At 40.3% G+C, this 19,842-nt stretch overlaps 1 protein-coding gene and 1 long non-coding RNA gene across 2 annotated transcripts in view; one reads left to right on the forward strand and one right to left on the reverse strand.

The window, feature by feature from the left end:
* The window catches only part of LOC133521383 (uncharacterized), a 75,622-nt gene that overhangs the window by 38,406 nt on the left and 17,374 nt on the right, over positions 1–19,842 (forward strand). The window lies entirely within an intron of this gene.
* The window catches only part of LOC133521381 (uncharacterized), a 166,505-nt gene that overhangs the window by 19,828 nt on the left and 126,835 nt on the right, over positions 1–19,842 (reverse strand). The window contains 21 exon segments of the mRNA XM_061856321.1: positions 1,425–1,781; positions 1,861–2,322; positions 2,423–2,725; positions 2,805–3,122; positions 3,406–3,717; positions 3,800–4,102; positions 4,219–5,148; positions 5,232–5,558; positions 5,911–6,225; positions 6,312–6,626; positions 6,746–7,051; positions 7,189–7,509; positions 8,193–8,498; positions 9,688–10,338; positions 10,422–10,718; positions 10,800–11,102; positions 14,960–15,592; positions 15,708–16,352; positions 16,441–16,743; positions 17,349–17,642; positions 17,754–18,089. Of these exon segments, the coding sequence (XP_061712305.1) occupies positions 1,425–1,781; positions 1,861–2,322; positions 2,423–2,725; positions 2,805–3,122; positions 3,406–3,717; positions 3,800–4,102; positions 4,219–5,148; positions 5,232–5,558; positions 5,911–6,225; positions 6,312–6,626; positions 6,746–7,051; positions 7,189–7,509; positions 8,193–8,498; positions 9,688–10,338; positions 10,422–10,718; positions 10,800–11,102; positions 14,960–15,592; positions 15,708–16,352; positions 16,441–16,743; positions 17,349–17,642; positions 17,754–18,089 (8,337 nt within the window).

A 19,842-nucleotide genomic window follows, 5' to 3' on the forward strand; every position in this document is an offset into this window, starting at 1 on the left:
TACTAGCAGTGGTAGGACATCCGTGCTGGTGTACGAATTGTATAGTAGTACTTTTTAATAAAAATAGGTATAAAAGGTCTTACTTATAATTTTATTATGCGATGCGCTGTAGAAAAATTCCACGTAATCAATTATATCAATGGCAGCTTTAGAGTCTTTTGTTGGTTTGGTGATAACGACTTACCGACAACCTTTTTTGTCTCTTTCGCACTAATAGGAAAGGGTAGTTCAAACCCTAAAGAATGGAATTACTTGACTACCTGTGTTTGCCCAGTTTAAGCTAACACCATCAATTTCTAATTGACTTTTCGAGATGTTTTAATGTTGATATGGATAGAAAAGATACTATAGTAATTGTTGATTGAAAAAAAGAAAAAAGTTTAATTGTGATTAATTGTACAAATACTAATTAAAGTTGATTATGGAGTAAAAACAAAGCTTGTTTCATTTATTTCCCACTTTACAAATCCATAATAACTTAGCAAATATTTTATAAAGGAAGGTAGTAACAGTAAACGAATAAACTACTTGAATATATACTAGAAGACAGCGAAAAGTTTAGAGCAAGATTTCGGATTGGGCCATTTGATTTAAGACAAATAACATTAAATTATACATTGATATAATCATATATTTAAGAAAAAAATGACCTATCCCATCGGTGTCTAACCAACAAACCCAAAAAATTATTTAATAAAATTGGTTTGTTCCTATTCCTAGTTACAAATAACATTAAGTCATTTGACAATTCCCATACAATACAATAAAATAGTCAGATATTCTGTTTTTAATTTCGTGATAAAATCGTGTATATACTATACTAGCATTAGTTTTTACACGTGAAGCAATCTTTTCTTTATTCCATGGCGATGAATTTAAGAATTGTTGATTCTAAAAACCGGAACCGGTTTTAACCGGTTTTGTTTTTTTTTTGGTAAAACCGAAGAAAAAACCGGTTTTTGCATTCCCTAGTAGTGACCCTGTCTACGAAGCTGATGGTCCCGGGTTCAAATTCAGGTAAGAGTATTTATTCTTGTGATGAGCATGGATATTTGTTCCTGAGTCATGGGTGTTTTCTATGTACTTAAGTATTTATATATTATATATATCGTTGTTTAAGTACCCTCAATACAAGACTTATTGAGCTTACTGTGGGGCTTAGTTAATTTGTGTAATAATGTCCTATAATATTTATTTATTTCGTACCTTGTCACAGTGACAATAGTATGAGGTCTCTAGCGACTTTCATGTTGTTTGTTTGTTTTAAATAATCAATTTTACATTCTATACTATGTTTCTCTTTTATGTTAGTTTTTCATTTTATTTTATGTTAATGTAACTTTAAGTATTATTAAGTAACCTTTTTATTTGATTCAGAGTGGAATAATTAAACAATTCTGGTTAAATAACCGAAAGAAATTTACCTCGTCGGCATTCAACGTTCGGGATGCCTACAGTACCGCGCGGGCATTCGCAGTCAGGTGAATGGCGCGTGACAGTACACACCGCGTCCGGCGCACAAGCTCCGGGACAAGGGTTTTGACAAGTGCCTCCACGGCATGCCAGCCACGTAGCACAGTCGTCATCTATCGTACATTCGGCTCTATGGCAGGCCGTCCACGGATTACCGCGAGCTCCGCTGTCGCACTCGCACGTAGCAACGTGTCCACGCGCGGCACAATGCGCCTCCGTGCCACAACGAATTCGCGGACACACCTTTACACAAGACCCGCCATCGCAACTCTCGTCGTATGGGCAGTCGTTGTTGCTGTGACATTGCACTGTGAAACATATTTGAAATGTAAGCTTTAAACGTACAAACAATTGTATCATTTGTATTGAGTGAATGATAGTTTATACCTGAATAACAGCCAGTATAGGCGTCGCCTTCGTATCCTGGCAAGCAAGCACAGCGAGCCCTATGCTGTCTAGCTATGCAACGTGCGTTGAGGCCGCAATTTGAGGGTCCGCACACGGGAGAGCAACGAGAGTCGACACATGCGGCATTGTCGGCGCACTGGTCATCTCTTATGCATTCTGGTACAGGTGCGGGCGTGGGTATGATGATCCGTTCGCAACGTACAAATGGAGAACCCGTGTAACCATTGGGACATGAGCAAACTGCCGAATGCCGCACGCCTGAACAAATCGCATTTAATCCACAAGCTCCTACGCATGGATCAGTACATTTTTGATTAATGCAAGCGCGGTCTCCTGAGCAGTCATCGTTAACAATACATTCCGGATAGGTGCAGAAACCGTTGCGGCATGTTCCGTGCGGTCCACATGGGTTAGGATCGCAAGGGCCCTTACTAGGTTGCACTGAAATGAAAAAAATATTGTTTGAAAGTGTCCCCAGCCTTTGATTTTATTTATTTAAGTAGACCCAAAGGTCTCTTTGTAGTCACTACAAATATATTACCATCCAACTGTCTACATCCTAGGAATGGATTTCCAGTTGTTGGTGGTGGGCAGGAGCAAATTGGCGCATGATCAAAGACACGACACTCTGCACCGTTGCCGCATGCACCGATGCAGGGATCGACGCACCGGTTTCGCACACAAGCACGATCGCGCGGGCACTCTGAGCTGACGACGCACTCGGGTCGACAGCCGCCTGCGGCTGCATCACCGCTGGTGCCTTGCGGACACGAGCACACCGCATTTTCACCGACGGCAGTGCACAAAGCTCCTGGGCCACAAGGGGATGGATCGCACGGGGGTACTAAAATATAATAATTTGATTAAACATCTAGAAATCGGATAATTAGTTCAGAATCACATTTATATTTTTATATATTTACCCGATTTGAGCACTTCTTCACATCGTACAAAAGGATTACCCCTTGTTCCCAGTGGACAAGAACAAGTTGGTAGATGGTTAAAGGTTTCGCAATCTGCTCCTATGCCACAACTGCCGATGCAAGGGTCACGACAGTGAGAACGTACGCAAGCGCGCGACGGTGAACAGTCAGAGTCCGCCAAACATTCCGGTCGGCAACCCGTGTACGGGTCACCACGGAGACCTGGTTCACATTCGCAAGATGCGCCTGTGCCTCTTGAACGACAGATCGCCCCAGGCCCGCAGGGTGACGGATAGCAAGGATCGTCTTTTGGTTTCTCTGAAACATTTGAATAACAAAAATAAGAAACATTTTCTATAAACGCTCTAGTATTAGCAAAATTGTAGGAAGCGCTTTTCGTAAAGCGACCTTAAATATTAGTTCACGCTCACATAAGTTTTGGGATAAACAGCTCACTCAGTTTCACTAGTAAAACCCATGCCTAAGTTTTAAAAGCGAAAGCCGAGCTTGCCGTCTAACCTAACCTAACATTTTTTTTATCTAGCAACACATTCGTAATAATTTAAAGGACAAAGCAATCTTTTATTTGAGTCTGTCTTACGGATATCACTAATTGGACGACATTCAACAAGAGGGTTTCCAGTGGTAGAGGGGGGACATTCGCAGCGAGGTTCATGGGAGATAGGCGAACAGATGGCGCCACGACCGCACGCGCCGGGGCAAGGATCCATGCAGCGACGATTGACGCACGTGAGGTGCCATTCGCAGTCACTGGAGCTTAGACATTCAGGGCGACAGAAAGGAGGCGCTCCAAAGTAATTTGTTCTGCATCGACATTGGCCATCGATGCATTCTGCGTTCGGCCCGCAGTCGGGACATCGTGAGATAACCTTAGACTCTACGTCTGTGGGCGCTGAAAAGTAAATGTAACATTAAAAAAAATTTTCTTTAAAATGAATACTATGATAAAACTGGTGTAGATATGTATATTTTACCTGGTGAACAACGAACAAATGGATCTCCAATGAAGTTTATTGGACAAGAGCAAATGGGCGAATGCATTCTAGTTTGGCAAAGAGCTCGGAGGCCGCATACGCCAGGACAAGGGTCGCGACATTTATTATTTCGGCAGGCGCGATCTGCTGGGCAGTCGGAGTCGGCGCGGCACTCGGGGCGGCAACTGGTCGGATCGGAAAGCGCGGGTGGCCGGCAAGAGCAATGCGCCACGGTGCCCTGTGCTCGGCAAATGCTGTTTGGACCGCAGGGATTTGGAGTACATGGGTCAGTTACCGTTGGAGCTAAAAGAATAAAGGATTTTATGAAACAAGAAAATTCAAAAACAATAACAACAAAACATACTTGGTACCGTATGTGATATGATATAATGTAAACGATATTTCTTGATTAGTCTTACCTATGATTGGGCGACATGCAATAAATGGATCACCTTGTAGAGGAACGGGACATTCGCAAATCGCAATGTGGTTGTAAACGTTACAAACTGCATCGAAGCCACAAGCATTCTTGCATGGGTTGACACATTTATAGTTATTACAGGCCTGTTGTTTCAAGCATTCATTATCGTTTGTACATTCAGGTCGACATTCAATGAAGGGGTTTCCTTGATATCCGGGGATACATGAACAAGAACCGTTAGAACAAATTGCATTGATTCCACATGGAGATTGCGCACATGGATCTAGCGTTAAATCTTTTTGAGGTTCTTTAAACGGATAGCAATTGACAAACGGATTGCCGCTATAACCGACTGGGCATGTACAAATAGCTAGATGATTCATTGCTCGACAGTCAGCAAATGTCCCGCAGGACCCACGACATGGGTCGACACACTTTTCTCGCACACATGCCTTGTCATTGGAACAATCTTCATTAATCGTACATTCGGTTGCGCAGTTTGGTGGCGCACCGGTGTAACCTTGCAAACAACTACAAATAGCTGACCCACCAACGTCTCTGCATGTAGCATATCTACCGCAAGGACTAGGTTCACATACAGGTGGTTTTGGTGGTGGAGATGCTACTGGTTTGGTGCATCTAACAAATGGATCTCCTTCAAAGCCAGGAGCACAGGTGCAATAAGGACTATGATAATGTACTCGGCATTGTGAATTTTCTCCGCACGTTCCAATGCATGGATCTACACATTTTTGTCTTATGCAAGCTTTATTTGGAGGGCATTCTGGGTTCGTTACACACTCAGGTCGACAATTAGGAGGGCTGCCGAAATATTGTGGTAAACATGTGCACATAGCTTGACCATTCAATGCTTTGCATGTGCTGTACGCTCCGCAAGGGGATGGGGTGCAAGGATCAATAGGTGATTCTGAAATAAATAAATAAATTGTTTATTAAATAAAATAATTAAAAACTTTCATTTATAAGCATACGATCGTTGAAACTCATTACCTTCTTTTAAGATGCAACCATCATAAGGATTTCCCACATATCGATCGAGGCAAACACACATAGGATAATGATTGACCATTTCGCACCGAGTATTTGATCCACATAAGCCAGGGCATGGATTTTGACATTTGTTATTTGTGCATGCGAGATTTTCTGGACAATCAGAGTTAATTAAACATTCTGGCCGGCAACCTTCATATGGATTACCGAAGTAACCACTAAGACATGTGCAGCTGCCCACATCGTTACGCTCTTGACAAATCGCGTTTGGCCCGCAAGGATTAGGCACACACGGTTGAGTTGAGATGGGTGGTTTCCGATCTGGTACTGAAATAAAAAAGTAAGTTATTTTTAAGTTAATTCGTTTTACTACCTTCTAACATTTTTGTTTGTATTAAAATTCGATATACATACATAACAAACATACATACATACATAAAAAGGCGGAAACAGTTTCAGATAGTTTTTTTCTTTCAGATAGAATTCTTCTTGAGCTTACCGTGGGACTTAGTCACTATGTGTAAAAATGTCCATATAATATTTATTATTTTATTTATTTATTATTGTATTTATTACTGTATTATTAGTAAAATAGGCCTAAAAGTGATCACTGACATGAGTTTTTTTTTTCGTAGTACCTAGGTTTTCTAGCAAGTACAAATGTGACTATGCATCGTACCTTTGATTGGTAGACATTGATCAAAGGAGTTTCCTTCGTATCCTGGTTGGCAAACACATTGAGGTGAATGGCTGATGACGCGGCATATGGCGTTTTGTCCACAAGCACCCGGGCATGGGTCTACACATTTGTTATTGATACACGCCTTATCGAAAGTACATTCACTGTTTGTGACGCATTCAGGGCGACAGAATGGAGGTGTTCCAATGAAACCTGTAGAGCAGGAACAGGACGGCGCGTCATTTACGGCTCGACAAATGGAATTAGGACCACAGGGCGATGGTTCACATGGAGCCTCTCTTGGTGGTTGATCACCTGAAATAATATATTTCATATACATAAAATATTTATTCTCTCGTTTTTATATTTCAGATGGTAATAGGGTATAAATCTCTACTTACGGTCCACAACAATAGAACATCTGGTGAATGGATCACCAGTAAAGCCATTAGGGCAATAGCATATCGGTTTGTGGTTGTGCACTCTACATTCAGCGTTAAGGCCACAAGAGCCTGCACAAGGATTATTACATTTTTGATTGGAGCAGGCCATTAAACTTGTACAGTCTGAATCTACAGTGCACTCCGGCCTACACGCAGGTGGTGCGCCAATGTATCCCATTAAACACGAGCAAATTGCTTGCTCATTTATTGCTCGACATACGCTGTATGGTCCACAAGGTGAAGGCGTGCAAGGGTCTCTTCTGATGGGTATTGCTGAAAATAAATATATTATTAGAACATGTGGCGAAGAGTAGGTATACAATATATTTAAAGACAATTAATACGAGTTTCGGGTTTCTTCATTAATGTAACAGTCTAGATAGATTACTTACATGTAATAGGAGTGCAAGAGAAGAATGCATTTCCTGTTGTATTAGAAGGACAACTACACATTGGTATGTGATTATAAACTTCGCAAACGGCACCTTGACCACAAATATTTGCGCATGGGTTTTTACACTCATTATTAATACATGAGAGATGTGGCGCGCAGTCAGAATTGTGTGTGCATTCGGGTTGGCAGCTCATGTAGGGGTTGCCGAAATATTTTGGTCTACAGGTGCATTGGCCATCTCTACAGTCAGCGTTAGCTCCACAAGGGCTGGGATTGCATTTGTCATATACAGTTGGTTGGGGTTCTGAAAGTAAACAATATTGTAAGGAAAAAACAATTCCACCCATTTTTTTACTCGTCATATTAAGAGATTAGGTATACCTATACTTATTTAGTAAGGGTTAAATCAATTCATAGATCAATTTGTTATTAGACATTTACCTATATGTTCTTGGATGTAACAGTTCTGGAAAGGATTCCCAGTGAAACCTTCTTTGCAGCTACATACAGCAGCATGTTGATAAACTTGACACACGGTCTGTAGTCCACACGAGCCGGGACAAGGGTCACGACACTTTTGATTCATGCAAGCCATAGTACTGGGACAGTCTGAGTTTACTGTGCATTCAGGCCTACAGTTTGGAGGTGTTCCGATGTAGTTGTTAATACAAGTGCACACAGGTGCTTGGTTTACAATTTGGCAGAGAGCGTTTGGTCCACAGGGAGATGGTACGCATGGGTTCACTTCAGGTGGTGGAGTTTCTGAAAAAAAAATTGGTCGGTAAGAACAATCAATAAATAATAACGCATCCCGAGTAAGTACTTACTAAGTACTCGTAATTAATAGAATCAGGCGTTACTTTGCGGAAATCCATGCTAATTAAAACAAGAAATATTACTTTGCTAATCCGCGAGAAAATAACGTGTTAGTCAATCAGTGCTAACCCGTTATACTTACTTGCGTATTTTTACATGCAATTAATGTTCCCACCCTCCCACCGCAAAAATAAATACGCAAATAAATATAACAACCCACCACCAAAAGTACAAAACTCGACACGTGTTTCGCCTCTCTACGAGGCATCCTCAGGAGATGCTGGAGATGTTGACGGTCTGACACCCGACAACTGACTCAAACTGACTGACTGATCTGTCTTTTGAGTCAGTTGTCGGGTGTCAGACCGTCAACATCTCCAGCATCTCCTGAGGATGCCTCGTAGAGAGGCGAAACACGTGTCGAGTTTTGTACTTTTGGTGGTGGGTTGTTATATTTATTTGCGTATTTATTTTTGCGGTGGGAGGGTGGGAACATTAATTGCATGTAAAAATACGCAAGTAAGTATAACGGGTTAGCACTGATTGACTAACACGTTATTTTCTCGCGGATTAGCAAAGTAATATTTCTTGTTTTAATTTTTTAATAAGTACTCGTAAACTAAACTTACTGTCAACTACTACGCATCTGACGAACGGATCTCCTTCAAAACCTGGTCGGCAAGAGCAAATAGGAGCATGGTTGACTACTCTGCACTCAGCGTTTTGTCCACAAGCATTTGTGCATGGGTCAATACATTTCTGCCTTGTGCAACTCTTTGTAGTTTCGCACTCCGAGTTTACAGTGCATTCAGGTCGACAATTTGGAGGAGTTCCCAAAAAATCGGGCTGACATGAGCAAGCCACATGTCCATTGTTGTTATTGCAAACTGAACTGCTTCCGCACGGGTTTGGAACACAAGGATCTTTGGTTGGTTCTGTAAAAAACGCTAGAATTAGGTAGATACCTTTCATATTTAATAGTTATTTAGTCTTTTTTTTTTTTTTTTTTCATGCAGATCGGTTATACCCTTTATTTTGACACAATTTCATAACCAATTCTTGGAAACTCGAATAACCGGTTACGGTTATGTATTTATGACTTTTCTATGAATTGATCTTCTAATGACTACAAAATCCTACGTTTTTAGGGTTCCGTAGCCAAATGGCAAAAAACGGAACCCTTATAAATTCGTCATGTCCGTCTGTCTGTCCGGTTATGTCACAGCCACTTTTTTCCGAAACTATAAGAGCTATACTGTTCAAACTTGGTAAGTAGATGTATTCTATGAACCGCATTAAGATTTTTACACAAAAATAGAAAAAAAAAACAATAAATTTTGGGGGTTCCCCATACTTAGAACGGAAACTCAAAAAATCTTTTTTCATCAAACCCATACGTGTGGGGTATCTATGGATAGGTCTTCAAAAATGATATTGAGGTTTCTAATAACATTTTTTTCTAAACTGAATAGTTTGCGCGAGAGACACTTCCAAAGTGAAAAAATGTGTCCCCCCCCCCCCTGTAACTTCTAAAATAACAGAATGAAAAATCTAAAAAAAATATATGATATACCATTACCATGCAAACATCCACCGAAAATTGGTTGAACGAGATCTAGTAAGTAGTTTTTTTTAATACGTCATAAATGGTACGGAACCCTTCATGGGCGACTTCCTCCGACTCGCACTTGGCCGCTTTTTTGGCTTTGACGCCTATGACTTTAATTTTTAACATTCGTGTACTTTATTAATAACGAAAATATACCAAATACTTCCCTTATTTATGAAATATTTTGATTGAATATTGTATCACGTCCAAGGTCATATTTTCACTGTATTTGTGTTTTATTAAAAAATGAAGACTTATACTCACATTCCCTAATACTGTAGGTACCTTTATTTTTGTATTTTTTTTTATTACTTGATAATAAATTTATATTTTTTGTCGAAATTAACCGTAACCGATTATCGGTTATTTTTCGGGCATAACCGTAACCGAAACCGGTTATGAAGTTTGGCCGGTTATTGCACTCCCTTTTATGTTGGCAAAGGTTACTTTAAACCCGCAGAAAAGGAAATATGCTTTTGTTTCCAAACCTAGGTATGAATGAATAAAATAATTACCCGGAGTGTTGATTATAATGTGGCAATATGCGTAAGGATTTCCAGTGTATCCTGGTGTACAACTACATGATGGAATGTGGTTGATAACTTGACACAGGGCTGAAACACCACACGTTCCGGGACAAGGATCAACACATTTATTCTTTAAGCATGCTTTGTTGTAAGGACAATCTGTTTGTGTAACACATTCGGGCCTGCATGCTTCGTAAGGATTTCCATAATAATCTGGATCACATATGCATGCAGCAGCTTGGTTTCTTGAAACTTTACACTGGGCATTAGCACCACACGGCGTCGGATTACATGGGTCTATCGGTTCACCTAATATTCTGTGACATGCTGTGAAGGGATCACCAGTATAACTTTCTTCGCAAGAACACATGGGACTATGCAGCCGTACAATGCATACTGTGTTGAGTCCACAAGATCCTGGACAGGGGTCTTTACATTTATAGTTTATGCATGCTTTGTCCATTGAACAATCATCATTGCTTGTACATTCCCGACGACACTGTGGCGGAGTACCTTCAAATGTTGGCTGACATGTACATACATAAGATGAACCGCCGTTAGTTGGTTTGCAAATACTATTCTGTCCGCATGGAGAAGGTACACATGGGTCAGACGGTGGTGGTTCTTCAGGAACAAATACTGCAAAATAAATTAATGTTATAAAATGCTTGTTTACGCATAATCCACATATGCAGTAGTTACTTTAAAGAAACATAACATACCATAACAATGGGAGAACGGAGAACCAGTGTATCTGTCAGGACAGCTGCAGATAGGATTATGTTTTATAACATTGCAGATAGCATTACTTCCACATGATCCCGGGCATGGATCTTCACATTTTTGATTAATACATGCACGCGATGGAGTACAGTCTGAGCTTTGAATACATTCCGGGCGACAATTAGGTGGATTTCCAATATAATTTGGTAAGCATGCACATACTGCTTGTTCGTTAATTTCTCTGCAGTTACTGTTAGGCCCACATGGAGAAAGTTCACAAGGTCTATTTGTTGGCTCTAGGAACAAACAAATAAATGTGTTTAAACGAAAAAGAAGTACATATAATACTTAACATAACCTTTAATACCTATACTTACTTTCGATTATGTTGCATTGGCTGAAAGCATTACCAGTCATACTAGCCGGGCAACTGCATACTGCAACGTGATTGTAAACGTTGCACTCGGCATTAACACCGCACATATTTCGGCATGGATCAACGCATTTGGAACGCACGCAGGCCTTGTCCAGAGGGCAGTCTGAGCTCAGGACGCACTCAGGACGGCAACCGAAATATGGATCGCCGGAGTATTCAGCGAGACATGTACATATGCCGTTATTACATTGAGCATTAGCCCCACACGGTGTTGGATTACAAGGATCTGCCTTTTGCGGGGGTTCTGAAATAAAATCAATTTTATTAATGTCAGTGTGTCAAAACAGATTAGCACAATCGGAATAGAACAAACCTCGAAATCTCTGGAACAGTCCTGAAATTTGGTATGTACGTAAATTAAAGGCCCTTTTTTCATGTCCACACCATTTGACATTTGGGGACCTCGAGGAATCGCAGCCATCTTGGAAAATGTGTACCAACCTGGAGAAATTCGCGTTTTACTCTAAATTTACGTTATCTAGGAAAATATTGTACAACATTAAAGCTTATTAAATTTTACACAAAAAGTCCTGGATATCTTTGCGGAAAAAATACATCTTGTTATAGAAAATACACTGCTGAATCTAGGTGTAGCGTTTATCCACTTCCAGGGGACATTCTCGTAATAGGAAACTCAAGAGGAATATGAATTCCACGTTTGTCTATTCATTTGTACGAACATTTGTGTAAACGGAAGCTTATTATATCCCACACAATAATTATATATATATATATATAGCACTATGTCCCTAAAACGAAGCGTTCTTCTGAAAATATGTCTCAAAAGCTTATTAGATTTCACACAAAAAAAAACATTTTTTGTGGTTGGGTTAGGTTTGGTTAGGTTAGGTTAGATAGTGTATTGGGGAAACAAGTCTAAGCAGGTTATCAAGGGCAAGAGGAATTGACCGATAAGTAATTTTTAAAACTTTAAGTATCCTAAGCTACAGGATGTACTGAATCATCAGTATTTAAATCCATACCCTACTTTCTGGTTAAGTCGCAGTCGAGTAAAATGTTGATACTTGGGGTAGACCATGTACAAATGTATAGACAAAAGTGGAATTGATATTCCTTCGAGTTTCCTGTTAAGAGAATATCCCCTGAAAGTGTATAAGCGCTAAACCTATATTTAGCAAGTACGAGGGTGGATTGAAAAATTCGCGGCCTGAATATTAAAAACAAAACAGAGGTTTTTTAATTTATTTTTATTTTTCTACATAGTCCCCGTCGAGTTGGATGCACTTGTTCCATCTGGATTCTAGAGCCATTACACCACTTTTGAAGAAGCTTTCCTCGAGACCTTCAAAATAGGCATCCACCTCAGCTTGGACCTCGGCGTTGCTTGAAAATTTCATACCACCCATATGTTTTTTTTTAAATTGGGGAACAGATGAAAGTCCGATGGTGCTAAATCGGGTGAATAGGGTGGGTGGGGCAATAATTCAAACGCACATTTGGCAATCTCCGCCATCGATTTTAGTGACGTGTGAACACGTGCATTGTCCTGGTGGAAGATAACTTTCTTTGTCAACATTCCAGGTCTTTTTATCTTCAGAGCCTCGCGTAATCTGCGTAATAACTCGCAATAATAGTCAGAATTTATAGTTTTACCTCTCTGGAGATAGTCAACCATTATTATTCCCTTTGCATCCCAGAAAACAGATGCCATGACTTTATTGGCCGACAAAATTGCTTTGGCTTTTTTGGGAGGCGGAGATCCAGGACGAACCCACTGCTTCGATTGCTGTTTGGTCTCTGGTGTATAGTGGTGGACCCACGTCTCGTCCATAGTTACAAATCTGTCCAAAAAGTCTTGAGTATCGGCTTCATACAGATCTAGACATTCACGTGAATTAGTATGGCGAGCGATTTTTTGTTTCATTGAAAGAAGCCTCGGGACCCATCTCGCCGACACCTTGGAAAAACCTAATTCGTTGACTATAATATTTTGAGTTCTTTCATAAGAGATGCCTACGATGTCAGCTATTTCCCGCACCTTTAATCGCCGGTCTTCATTATCATTTCGCATATACGAGGGCTGCTATTTATATATCCGGAAACCGGGATTACAATCTTCTTAAATAGTATATTTCACCTCCATGGTAAAATTTGAACTTTTTCAGTACTGGCCGGTATATTTTTTCTTTCTTATTAACGCTAGTGTTTTGTTTTTGACGGGTTTTAAATGTCATCTCGCTGCAAGAATGGAACTCACTCGTGAAAATATTCGTGCTATGATTTATTATGATTTTCGGCATGGTTTAACGCAACAACAGTGCATAGATCAACGAACTTCAACTTTTGGTGATGAAGCTCCATCTAAAAGTACTGTGTATCACTGGTTTAGTGAGTTCAATCGTGGACGTAGTATGCTTACGGACGAAGTTAAGGCAGGTCGCCCGAAATCGGTCGTTGTACCACAAAATATTGAGGCTGTGCGAAAACTTATAATGGACAACCGACATGTTACATACCGCGAGATAGAGGCGACTCTGGGTATTTCTATGACTAGCATTAATAGCATATTACGTGATCATTTAGCTGTAAAAAAAATTTGTTCGCGTTGGATACCGCACAACTTAACTAAGGAGCAAAAAGTTGCTCGCGTCGAATGGTGCAATAAAATGTTAAAAAAATATAACCGTGGTGACTCAAAGGCCGTTTATAACATCTATACAGGTGACGAATCCTGGATCTATGCATACGATTCCGAAACGAAGCAACAATCAACGGTATGGGTGTTTCCAAATGAGCCGAACCCTACGAAAGTTACTCGTGGAAAAAGTACATTGAAACAAATGGTGGCCTGCTTCTTCGGTATTAATGGCCATGTAGCTACAGTGCCACTAGATAACCGTAAAACGGTTAATTCAGATTGGTACACGACCATTTGCTTACCGGAAGTATTTGAACAAATTCGTAAAACTAACCAGCCACGAAGAATCATTCTTCATCATGACAATGCCAGCTGTCATACGTCACGCGAAACAACTCTATTTTTGGAAGGTCAAAATGTGGAATTAACGGGTCATCCGCCGTACAGCCCTGACTTGGCACCCAATGATTTTTATTTATTTCCCAATATAAAAAATAAATTACGCGTTCAACGATTTTCGACCGCTGAAGATGCTGTCGATGCATTCAAACAACACGTTATGGAGGTACCTCAGGCGGAGTGGCAGAAGTGCTTCAAAAATTGGTTCACACGAATGCAAAAGTACATAGATCATCAAGGGGAATACTTTGAAAAACAATGAAACCATTTTCAGCCGTGTACGTTTGTTTGTTTTTCTGTTTCCGGATATATAAGTAGCAACCCTCGTAATTGCCACATTGTCCGTGTTAGTCACCGTTGTTGGCCTCCCGGGACGAGGGTCATCTGCGATACTATCTCGTCCACGCTTGAATTCAGCTGCCCATTTTTTCACCATCGTATATGATGGACAGGATTGCCCTAATGTACTTTGCATATCATCATAAATTTGCTTCGGTGTCAATCCTTTTTTATGCAGGTATTTAATCACAACACGCTGCTCTAATTTCTCCATTTTCCCGATATCTACCGACACGTATCTTTAAATATGCCGTAATATTGCTTTTAACTATAGACGCCAATTGAAATTTCGCGGGAAGACAGTTGAATAATGGCAGATCAAAATGGCGGCAGAAATAAGAAAAAAGTTTTTTTTTAATTGGCCAGGCCGCGAATTTGTCAATCAACCCTCGTATTTTCTATAACAAGATGTATTTTTTCCGCAAAGATATCTAGGACTTTCTCGTGTAGAATTGAATAAGCTTTAATGTTGTATTACACCATATTTTCTTAAATAACCTAGATTTAGAGTAAAACGCGAATTTCTCCAGGATGGTACACATTTTCCAAGATGGCTGCTATTCCTCGAGGTCCCCAAATGTCAAGTAGTGTGGGCATGAAATAGGGGCCTTTAATTTACATACATACCAAATTTCAGGACTGTTCCAGAGATTTCGAGGTTTGTTCTACTCCGATTGTACTAGATGTTCGTTAACTATCATGTTTCCAGTTTCGTGGACATGCAAAATAAAATATAGACATATTTGCAAAATAAAGTTTTGTACCTGAGGGTTTAAGATTGCAAATGGCAAACGGATCTCCTTGATATCCTTCTAGACACGAACACATAGGCACGTGATTGATCACATTGCATGCAGCATTCAGTCCGCATGAACCTAAACATGGATTTTCACATTTCATGTTTATGCAAGCTCTGTCATTGCTACAATCGGCATTAACAACACATTCCGGTTTGCAGTTCGGTGGGCTGCCAAGGTATCCAACATTGCATGTACACGAAGGGATGCCACCGATGTCACGGCATAAGGCGTTCGAACCACATGGCGAAGGTATGCAAGGGTTAACCGGATCCGTGGGCGGCCGTTCTGGTATTGGAGACACGTAACATTGTGAGAACGGATCTCCAGTATAACCTTGTCTGCATGTACAAATGGCGTTATGCTTAATAACTTTGCAGTCTGAATTAACACCGCAGCCCCTCGGACATGGATTGATACACTTAAGGTTTTCACAGGCCTTATCCATGGGACATTCGGAGCTGGTTAAACATTCTGGCCGGCACATTGGAGGTGATCCTTGGTATCCATCTAAACATGTGCAGATAGACAACCCATTCTGAGACCTGCATTGACTATTAGGCCCGCATGGTGATGGATCACAAGGATCGTGTATATCAGCTGAAATTCATAAAATATATATTAATAAACAAATGTTACCAACTAGGTGTATTAAATATATCTGTATTAACGTTAATTAAAAATAAAACGTGTATTAAGTAAAATTGATACTCACATTGAAGCTTAAATATGCATATTTTGTAAGGATCCCCGTAATGTTGGTCTGAACAAGAGCAGCTAGGAATATGGTTGATTACATTGCATAGCGCATTTAGACCGCAAGTACCAGGGCAGGGATCATAACATTTATTATTTCGGCAAGCTAGATTAGCCGGACAGTCCGAGTTAAGTATGCATTCTGGCTTACAGGCCTCATATGGATTTCCGAAATAACCTTCTAGGCAAGTACAAGACCCGGCGTTGTATTGTTCACGGCATTCTGCGTTGACACCGCATGGAGAAGGAACGCACGGTGTAGGGCGTTCCAGTTCCGTAGCAACAACTTCAAGGTAAGTGCATGTCAGGAACGGATCACCAGTATATCCATTTTGACATAAGCATATCGGTGTATGGCTTACAACTCTACATTCGGCGTTCTCGCCACATGAGCCGATGCAAGGGTCAACACACTTCCTATTGATACATGCCATGTTCAAAGCACATTCAGTGTTACTAGTACATTCGGGTCGACAATTGGGTGGTGTACCAACAAATTCGGGTAAGCATGTGCAAACGTAATTTTCACCATTTTCATTGCATTGCGAATTCGGTCCACAAGGAGACGGTAGGCATGGATTTACTTTCACTGGCGGTGCTGGAGCTGCAAGAAGATTTACAATGTGATATTTTATGTTTACCTATTTTGATAACTGCTATTGAGAATCTTTATTTGAATATTGTTTACTTACGAATAAATTGGCAATATGAAAATGGATCACCGGAATATCCAGCCAAACAAGTACACACTGGATTATGGTTCACCACTGTGCATTGAGTGTTACGACCGCATGCTCCTGGGCATGGATCAATGCATTTTTGATTAGAGCAAGCTCGATTTAACGCACATTCGGCGCTTATTGTACATTCTGGTCGACAATTTGGAGGACTACCTATGTAGCCTTGAATGCAAACACACACCGCGTTTCCATTTACTTCTTTGCACTGGCTGTTGGGACCACACGGGGACGGCTGACATAAGTTGGTTGTCATGTCTGTAATTAAACATAAATAAGTATTACCGATGAAGTTCCATACCCGCATTGGGACAGCGTGGAATAAATGAATACTCTAAAATATAGTTACCGGCTCATTGAAACCAATCCAATGATTTACAGAAAGCATTGACTCAAAATTAGCATCTCTAAAAAAATAACACATGCAAGGCCATATTTTATCATGGATCCTCTTACTACGATTTAATAATTAACCTCCTTAGGGTCACTTGCACCAATCACTAACCCGGGGTTAACCGGTTAAACCTGGGGGCCTACCGCGAAAACCGAAATTCGCAAATTGCGGGGATCTTTCTCTTTTACTCTTACTAAAACTTAATTGGAGTGACAGAGAAAAATGCCCGCAATTGATGAAATTCGATTTTCGTGGTTATAGCCCCGGAGTTACCATGGTTACCAGTACAATTTGACTTTGGGTTAACGGTTTAACCACTTAGCAAACCATTGTAAATGTTTGTCCCTTTCTAATAAATCAATTTGAAAACGATATAAGGACAAACTATTATCAAGCTCTTGTTAGGCTTTGTAAAAGAGTTTATGAATAGCGGTATTAAGCTTAACTTTGATAGAAACATAATACTTACTAATTACTCCAGTACAGTACGAGAATGGCGACCCGGTATAGCCCGGTGGGCAAGAACACATAGGAATATGATTGAAAACTTCACAAATAGCGCCGCTGCCACATGTTCCAACACAAGGATCCTTGCATTTTTTATTTATACATGCTTTGTCACGTGGACATTCGGTGTTCAAAACGCATTCAGGATGGCAACCGAAATAAGGATCGCCTTGATATTCAGGTAAACATGTACATGTGCCATCTCGGCAGACTGCGTTAGATCCACATGGGGAGGGAGAACACGGATCTATTGGATCTAAAATGAGAAAAAAAAAAATAGATTAGTTAGCTGTTCGTTGCTTAGGGTTCTATGTCATTTTGACAGGATCAAATTCCAAGCAACTTTATATTTTGACATGTAACTAACCTTCGGGCGGCATATCGTGACAGGCAACGAACGGATCCCCAGTATTGCCAGGTGTACATGAACAGATCGGCAGGTGGTTAACGACGCTACATTGGGCACGGATACCACAAGCTCCGGGACATGGATCCGCGCAGCGGCTGTTAATGCAAGCAGTTGCAGCACTGCATTCCGCGCTGGTCACACATTCCGGCCTGCATCGAGGTGGTGAACTTATGTAGTTCGGTAAACAAGTGCATCGAGCGCTGCCTCCGTATACTTGGCATTCTGAATTCGGTCCACACGGCGATGGGATGCACGGGTTGACTTCTGTAGGTGGCGGTGAAATCGACACTACAACTGTAAAATAATTTGCGTTCATAAAGTGTTATCTTCTTACACAAGACAGATATTTGACATAAACATAAATATATGCTTCATAAACATTAGCTTTTGCCAACGACTTGGTCTGCGTGGAATTAGGAATTTGGGTAGCTTACTTTTTATTACTAAAGTTTCTCACCAATAAAACTGCAATAAAATACCTACTTAAAATCTCAGGAAAAGTAAAATAATATTGAGCTTTATTACTTCGGTACTTAAGGAATTACTGATTTTGGACTCGGGTATGTCCTTAAACTACGTCCACAAGAGAGGTATGGGCATTGTGAATGTCATCTCGCTCTGTGTGGTAGGGCTCAGCACAGCGGATGTCATTCCAGATCTAGAGCAGAGCCCAACTGGGGAAGTACCTCCACCTTACAGAAAATCGCAGCCAAATAACACTAGACCCTACTCATAGTGTTGTGTTTCTGCCGGTGAGTAAGGTTGCCAGAGCTCAACGAGGGTGGGAGGGGGTTAGGGTCGGCAACGCACATGTAACTCCTCTGGAGTTGCAGGCGTACATAGGCTGCGGATGCTGCTTGCCATCAGGCAGGCCGTATGCTTGTTTGCCACCGACGTAGTATAAAAAAAAAAAACAAACTTCCATCCCTATTTTCATCCCCTAAAGGCTAAAGGGATGACAAATTGGTATAAAATGCATTAACATCCCTTAATTCTAACAAAAGATAATAGTCTCATAATAGATTATGATTTCGGGGATAATAACTATTTTATATCCTTCCCCACAACTCAAACTATCTCCATACCAATTTTTATGTAAATCGGTTGAGTGGTTATTGATTCTCCATAAAAACTTCCAACTTGCTCTCCCCGGGACCCAAACTATCTCTATACCAATTTTTTTCTAAATTGATTCTGCGGTTTTACATAAAAAAATCGGGTGGCTCCACTTCTTAAATCCATCCTTGGGTCCTAAGGACCAAAAAGGAAATCTTTGGTTCACGAAACGCCGTATTTCATGAGCTCCAACTACGACTAAATCCTATGTCCTCCGGGTGTCAACTAAATCGGCTCAGCGGTTTAAGCATGAAGAGGTAGATACCAGACAAACAGGTAGACACATTTTCGCATTTTTAATATTAATATGGATATGTAACATGAAATGAATGTGACAAATTAACGTTTGTTAGTCGTATACCTCGAAATCAAAAAATCCTTGTAGCTTCTCACCTATTCGCGTTTCACCGTGATAGCGTATTTTGCTGTAGCGTGTAATATCGGTGGTATATTTTGTTACTCGCCTATATTTTTAATAGATTTTTACAACAGTAGCAAATTTTAATGTAGCATGTATTTTCAATAGCCTATTTATTTAGCCGCATATATTTGAAATAGATGCTTACAACAGTAGCAAATTTTGATTTAGCATGTATTACCAAAATTTTTTTGTTGCATTTTACCTGGGTCGCGTATTGTTGTACTGAATTGTATTAATCGTAACAAAAATTGGTTATATCACTGGGATATAATAAAAATACGGTCGCTTATTGACCTCATTGTTACAGCCATACATTAACTAGCTTTGGAAAATTGTTATTTAGGAAATCTACCTCTAAGGTTACATATATCCCATTCAAAACCAGGAGATAAACTACAAGTGCGAAATGCATTTACAAAACAAAACTATAGAGGTATAGTGCTTAATGGAAATGTCGCGATATGTAATAACGCATTATAAACAAATATGTATCGAGGTGAAAAGTGACTA

Source organism: Cydia pomonella, chromosome 9 (assembly GCF_033807575.1).
Source record: "Cydia pomonella isolate Wapato2018A chromosome 9, ilCydPomo1, whole genome shotgun sequence".
Lineage (NCBI taxonomy): Eukaryota > Metazoa > Arthropoda > Insecta > Lepidoptera > Tortricidae > Cydia > Cydia pomonella.